Source organism: Diutina rugosa, assembly GCF_008704595.1.
Source record: "Diutina rugosa strain CBS 613 chromosome Unknown scaffold43_size124718, whole genome shotgun sequence".
NCBI lineage: Eukaryota > Fungi > Ascomycota > Pichiomycetes > Serinales > Debaryomycetaceae > Diutina > Diutina rugosa.
The window spans coordinates 113,757-121,440 of NW_022995146.1; the positions used below are offsets into that span (position 1 = coordinate 113,757).

The 7,684-nt window shown below is 48.0% G+C and overlaps 1 protein-coding gene across 1 annotated transcript; it reads left to right on the forward strand. All coding sequences in view use genetic code 12, as the record gives it.

Moving 5' to 3' along the window:
• DIURU_003060 (tRNA dihydrouridine synthase) lies at positions 1-1,809 on the forward strand (the record flags this gene model as incomplete). Its single annotated transcript, XM_034155781.1, has 1 exon — positions 1-1,809. The coding sequence occupies one exon, from the start codon at positions 1-3 to the stop codon at positions 1,807-1,809; it is 1,809 nt and encodes a 602-aa protein (XP_034012196.1).
• Positions 1,810-7,684: the final 5,875 nt, after the last annotated feature.

Here is a 7,684-nt window from a genome sequence, read left to right on the forward strand (position 1 = left end):
ATGAGGGCCTTCATGCCTGACGCGGAACCCCCCACGAAAAGACAGCGTACCCTGGACGAATCCAGCGCCGAGACCACTTATCAAAAGGGCTATGCGCCGGTGAAAGCCGAGTTCATTGTCCAGGACAAACCGCAAGCGTCGTACGACGATGACGCCGCAGAAAAGGGCGGGCATCACGAAACGGCAAAGCCGCAAAAGGGCAAGAAACAGCGGGGGCAGAACAAAAACCGTGACTTCAAGCAAAGCCACCATGAAGCCCGTCTCTGTCTGACCAAGATCGACCCCGATAACCTCCAGGAATGCTCGTTTGGCGATAAGTGCAAGAACATCCACGATATCGATCTCTACTTGAAGGAGAAGCTCCCCGATATCGATGGGGTGTGTCCCGTGTTCAAAGCGCTTGGATACTGTCCCCTGGGGCTTAAGTGTCGCTGGCTCGGCTCTCATTACAAGGACGGCCACTTAGTCAAGTCAGACACCATCAACGAGCCTGGAGAAATCAATAAGATCGCTAACGACCACAAGTTCGCCATGCAAAAGAAGAAGTACGAGTGGGGGATTTCTGATGACGTCACCAAGTGGATGGACTCCATCATCAATAACGACGAGAATCGCGAAAAGCGCAAGGAAAACCAGGCGACGTTCGTCGAGCAGCCGCCACGGCCCGCGGAAAAGAAGCGCATCCATTTGAAGGGCGCTAAAATTGTGCTGCCGCTTACCACCGTGGGTAACTTACCCTATCGTCGGCTCATGAAGCTGATGGGCGCCGACGTTACTTACTGTGAGATGGCGTTGCTGGTGCCGTTGGTGCTGGGCCACAACCCCGAGTGGGCGTTGCCCAAAGCCCACAAGCTGGAATACCCCGGGTTTGGCGTCCAGATCGCGGCGGCAAAGCACTGGTCAGCGGCGAAAGCGGCGGAAGCCATCTATCGGGAAACTCTGCACGTGAGCGAGCTCAACTTGAACTGTGGCTGTCCCATCGACTTACTTTACAAGCAGGGCCAAGGGTCGGCGTTGATGGACCAGCCGGCGCGCCTCTGCCGCCTTCTCAAGGCGATGAACATGTCGCTGGGCGATATTCCCGTCACCGTCAAGATCCGCACCGGTACCAAAGACGGCAAAAACACCGCTAAGCAGTTGGTGGAGCGGGTATTGGGAGAGAATGACGTCGCTGCCATCACCTTGCACGGGCGTCTGCGCCAACAGCGCTACACTCGTGACGCTGACTGGGACTATATCGCCGAGGTCGGGCGCACCGTCCAGGAGTGGAACGTGCGCAAGCAAGAAGACAAAGACCGCTGCGACCTCCCCGACACCTTCTTCATCGGTAATGGCGATATCTTCAACCACGAGGACTGGTACCGCGAGACGCTGAAGGAAGGGATCGACTCGGTGATGGTGGCGCGCGGCGCCTTGATCAAGCCGTGGATCTTTGAGGAAGTTGCCGCGGGGCAGTACTTGGACAAGCTGGCGCTGGAGCGGTTGGCGATGTTGAAGACGTACGCCGACTACGCCATCGAGCACTGGGGGCTGGACGAGCCCGGGGTGGCGCAGGCGCGGCGGTTTATGTGTGAGTTCATGTCGTTCACCCACCGCTACGTCCCCGTGGGGATCTTGGAGCGCGCCGACATCAAGATCAACGACCGCCCGCCGATGTGGAAGGGGCGCAATGAGTTGGAGACGCTTTTGGGGCTGGGCGACTACCGCGACTGGATCAAGGTGACGGAGATGTTTTTGGGGCCTGCTAAGGACTTTTCTTTCACCCCGAAGCACAAGCTGAGCGCTTACCCGGCGGAGAAGTCCCTGTAAATAGACGGAAAATAGATTATAGACGAAGATATCACATTCTGCTTGACAGTTGAGAGTCGTAGAAATGACCATTATTGGTATGCCACTACTTGGATATGAATATCTCGTATATCGTATCCACACGTTTGGAACCTTGTTTCGCCTATAAATAACCACATGCAGGGGGTGGTTCATATACACCTATGGGGTTTGCTGTAATCGCACGGGAAGGTGATTTAGGAACTTCAATTCATGGCGAAGCGATCACTGTTTTTATAGATTATCAACTCCAATGCCTCAACTCTTTCACTGATGAAAGCACTAAAAACGATTCTCACCTAAGGCGGGCAAGCGAATTTGTCATACATGACGCATCTCAGCCGTACACTCTGAAACAACAGCCCCGCACAGTCAGCGGATGCGAAAAGCAAGATCGTACCATCAATTCGAGCTTTGAAACACCCAAGAAAATTATCCCGTACTTGGATGAAATGCACGAGTGATAATAGGGGGCCGGCTTCGCTATAAAAGGCGTTTGTTCGCCAGAAAGATAGCATCTACAAATTGGTAAGTACTTCACTTCACTCAGCCAGCAATGTCAATGGCAATCTATCATAGACATGTTTCACCGCATGGACCGATTTAAGCGTTCCGACTACCGCTGACGGTCTTCTTTCAAATGGGGTACTAACGATAGTTTGGTGCAAACGGCAGAGATTCGCGATAGTGACCAGGGCGATAAGGAACATTCATTCTGATTAACCAGTCTGCAGATCGTTCTGATGAATGGCAAGTTCACATTGGCTTAAAGTGTGTCCAAAGTCCTACCCTAGACGGCATAATGAGTCATTTAGTTTTAAGGGCATGACACAATGGGTTCGGAGGGAATGGGTCAACGGGATACGAGGGCATGGTACAGGGAGTATCTGAGGACAAGTAAGGATTTGAGGTCAAGTGAGTATCTGTGTTCTGGGGGCACAGCATTGCAGGTAAATGTGATAGAAGACGTCCATGGGAAATGGAAAGTTTATTGATTTTGAGGGCACATCACAAGGGTTTCTGAGGGCAATCACAAGTAATTAATGGATTCTGAGGGCACAGCATAATAAGTACATGGGTTCTGAGGGCACGGCATAACAGGTGTATGGATTCTTGGAGCAATTGTTGACTTGCGGCACATCGCAATGAGTATATTAGGCACAAAGCTATGGGGGTTAACGATGGGCGAGGGAAGCTTTAATGGTCGATGGTTTAGTGGGCCATACGAAGATGCGAACCAAAAAAATGTGGAAAAGAGGAGATTCGGGAAATGGAGCTATAACTTTGGGGAAGAGTAGCCCGAATTTGGGAGGGAAAGAAGTGTGAGGGGTGAATTTTGAGGGGGGGCACAAAAGGACGTGAACAGTGTCTGTTAGGATAGAAATGGACAAAGCAGCAAGATCAAATGGAAGTGTAATTTGAGTTGCATGGTTGGGAGTAGATATTCCTTATCGAAATTCTTGGGCCTGCAGCATAGGAAACTCTAACCACGGACCCCCATGCCAACAGCAGCAGCCATCGTTTCTTATCCTCCGCTACCGCTGCTCATTTCTTCGGCGACGTGACCTTGGAGATTGGCGTGGTTAAGGTCCCCCGCGCACATTTTTATAGAACGGTGCGCACAATTTTATAACATTCTGTAACCATCAACCAGATCAAATAGATAAGCTTAGCATTCGACTTCTGCGATCTTATAATGTAACACTGAAACAGCTATAATTGACAAAGTCACTGGCATCGAGGCTTCCAAGCTATTCCGTGCTAAGGAAAACGTTTTGTCTTACACGGTCGCGGCCGATGGCTTTCCCTACCGCGCGATTACTCCTCCCCTTATCGCCCATGATCCGCTCGCAAGGGGATGACCATGTTTGCATGCTTTGATAATTGTGGGTCGTAGGTTATCAGCTTGTTCAAATTAGCCCGTCTTCAACATGCCCTGAAAAGCGAGCTGATACAACGCCGTCGAAAGCCAATGACAAAGAACCCATTGAGGACTCCGCTTTGCGGTTGCCTTGAGTTGGCCATGACTAGACATCATGTGTGTTTATACCTGCACATAGCTTTCGTTCTTGCTGCTACTTTCTTAAGCGCGAGTGGCGCTTATAACGCGATCACAACTATTGTGGCCAATTAAGGGCACAGTTTCCAGGTATAAAAGAACTATCCCTTCACCAGATGTTAATCCTTGGCCCCACACGTGAGTTATGCTCCCAACACAACATTCTTCTTCACAATTTCGGGGTGCTCAATCTTACAGATCGCCGCACCGTGCTCCTCGCCGCCTTACTCCTTGATCTTGAACCAACGGCTGATTGCCGTACCGTTTAAAGTTGTACTAGTCATCTTGTTGGACCCAATTATCCTGTAAAGCCTTCGATTGTTGAATCAAGCGCATGTTGACTCCATCGGTTGATATATCTGTCTGGGGCCATTTATTCCCTTCAGACCATGACCAACTGACTGTTGACAATTCCACGCTGTCCATCCTAGGGCATTTGGCTGAGGCGTGTTGAATTTTCGACGTTGCCCCTGGAAAAGTCTAACCCCAACGTCACACGCTGGATAAGCAAAGCGTAGTGGTTTCAGCGCAAACGGTGAAAGCTCAAAGCTGAGAAATCAGATATTAAACTCTTCGTATTGACGCTGACAGCCCGCACGACCCTAATCAACTCATTTGTGAAACGTCTTGCCCAACAAAATCCATCAATAAGAGCGCTAAATTTTGCCATTGGACGATGTAAATGTCCTTTGAAAGGATAATGGTGACTTGGAAAAGTCTCCCTGGTGCTCCACAGAACCAGTCGTTGTGCTCCTTGGGCGTTTAACGTGCCGCGCGAGATAAAATCAGCTGATGGACGGGAACCTGAGCACGGGCATCAAACGGGCTTTTGGCGACAAGCGATCCTCAAACAAATGAGGAAGGATGAAAGTATGCTAAGAGTCTTGAATTCTGGTCTCCTGATTGTTCACAAGGATATACATATTTCATGTTTGTTTGCCCTGCACGTTGTGCGCGGCCCATGATTGGACGGTGTCGTCACTTGATACTATAAATTGGGTGCCATACGATGTCGGCGATGTGATGCTAGAAAGTATGACAAGGCCAACTTTGACTTTCCATGGAACCATCGCCATTGGCTTCGAAATGGCTGGTACACGCTCTACTTCAACCGTAAGGGGATGGTTATGCAACATGTTCACGTGGGCAAGGTTGCTTGCTGATTAATGCTGGATGCAAAATTGCGATGACCCGACAGGGCACCCTTTCGGTTGATGTCGAGTGTAAGGGGCCGAGATGCTTGATGAATCTTGACTTGATAACAACGCAACATTAGTCACCATATGCGGGGCGATATATCGACGACCTGAGGGCAAACCAAGCAATGATGGAATTACCAAATTTCTCCTCCAGAATTACTGATGTCTTTAAGCTTGTAATACGGCTTTCTGCTTCGGTTTTGTTTCTCGTGAAATTGGTCATCATATGCCCCGACAATACGCATAAACTCGCTCATCTCTAACCTTAATTTTTTGATCTCAGGGGTGAGGATACACTAGGTTATATAAGTGTAATTTGCGCTATCCATTGGTGAAAGTTTATTGCCAGCAAGGAGAACTCTTCGATTGTTTGGCTTAACAAACTAGGGGTCTAATGTACAAGTATAAAGAGGATTTTGGCAACGCATCAAATCGCGGCGGGGGACTCAAAACGTTGCATGTGATGAGTTTTTGATCCACAAATGAATAAGGATGCTGGTGTATGTATTTTGTCACGGGCAAGATATTCTCAAAATCTCAAACATTATGGCAACCAGCGTCAATGTATCCCTTTGTTGATGACCCAGAAGTGATATTGGAACTAACTAAGATGGCTTTTGGTCAGAGTATAGTTACCAAAGTCGTTTGTATACCTCCGGGTTGCGACTGGCTTGAAACACCACACACTGCTAACATCACTAAACTCATATATGAAGTACTTGAGTAGAAAAACTTTGGTGTACAAATGCCCAAGCTCATTCATGGTTCCACCTTGACAACTATCATTGTTGAGAATCGGATCCACCGGGATTCTCTGTAGAACTGGAAAGGTTCTCATATTGGTTCTCCGACTTGCGGTCAGATTGTTTGGGGGGCATTCTGTAGTATAGGTGCAGTAATCCGAGGAGAATTAAGCAAAGGCTTAAAGGTAACAAATGTATTAATAAAAGTATAAAGGACTCAATATACGTGATGTTGTCACGGTTACTTCAAATTATGCCTTGATCATAGCGTCGATACCTTAATCAATTGTAGCGATGGTAGAATAATACTTTACATACAACCAGAACTAATGGTTGCAGTATTTTTAATTATTGACATATATTTATGCACAGAATACTTCGAGATGTTTGAAGCACTTTTCACAGCTTAGGTGACAATCACCACCCCTTATGATCATGGCATGATTACGTCGTGTTGAATTTAACTCAAGGCGGCACGACTATCTTGATGATCCGTGTCAATCACCTGCAACGCCCGGGTAGATCTCTTTGATGGTTTCCGTTTTGCAAAAAATTACCAGTGATTTGTATCTTGAGAGATTGGTCTACTTTTCGTATCAGCAAAGCGAATTGCCGCGGGAAACGACGATAAAGGCTGCACTGCAAGACCCAATGGCAATGCTGGGATACCTTAACGGCAGTATTTCTTGCATTGTCATGGTATTTGGACGAGTGGTACGGCTCACCCTCCTCGGGAGTTGATGGTCTCAGACGCCATCGCGGTATTGGAAGCAGTGGCGGAAGTTCTGTAGTTATCAGGAAAGCATAGTGACAGTTTTGGTTGCTGTGGAGAGGCAAGTCAATTTTGTGGGTGAGGCGGTGGATCAAGTACACCTTGCCTTAGGGAACTCCATGGAAGTGGCTCCTAATGGTGGATTCTAGACGCCTATCGGGATACGGCTCAAAAAACGTTGCGTGAAGTGAGAGTAACTCACTAGGTAAAGGCGGCGGCATCAGTATCCTTTATTATTTTGCATTAGCGAATATGGAGTTTCGGAAGGCGGCAGACCCGGTACTAAGCAAGCACATGTCTGGTGAACGAGTATTGACTCACTCAGCCTTTGTTGATGCAAGGATTGAACTCATCTCGACAAACCGTCACCAAGAACATGCCATTCTAATACGTGGACTGTAATGACAACATGTTCGACTTGGTCTCTCTCCCCCGTGTTCTTGATTGCTTATTATGAAATTTGGGACGAATGAAAATGAGTGTTTGATGGAGGGCGCAACGAAACAAAACAAATCAAGGAAGCTCTTACCAAAGGCTTCAACTACCATCGAGGCACCAGCTCGATTATGGGTGTAGACATGCTTCAAATGATAGGCAAACACTGTTATGAAGAAACGAAGGTTACCAACAACTACCTCAAAGCAAAGCTTGGATTAAGAAAGCACATCCAACATCGAATAGCTCTCATTGTAAATGCGAACTCAAGAGCAAGGAAAATTGTGGAACAAGGCATCTTGAGATACCGTGACATCTTTAATAAATACTTGGCTTCTCATAATTAATTGATGTGTCAAAACAAGCTCAATAACCGTCGTAACTGGGATATCTAATGGCTTGCTAAGACTCAGTGATTAACTGGACCCATCCACTCTCATGCAATGGCTAGGGGACCTTGCCAGACCAAGAGCCGTCGGGACCAAATAGTGGTTGATATGATTGGTAGAGTGGGATTGTGGAAGGTCTAGAGAAGGGGACGATAGCCAAATATCGGAATACCGCGTGACGAGGATGGACCCAGATCGGGCTGGGACGTGACTAAGTTGCGGTTGAGAATGGCCATCACCTGCCACTGCGGCCTTCAAGT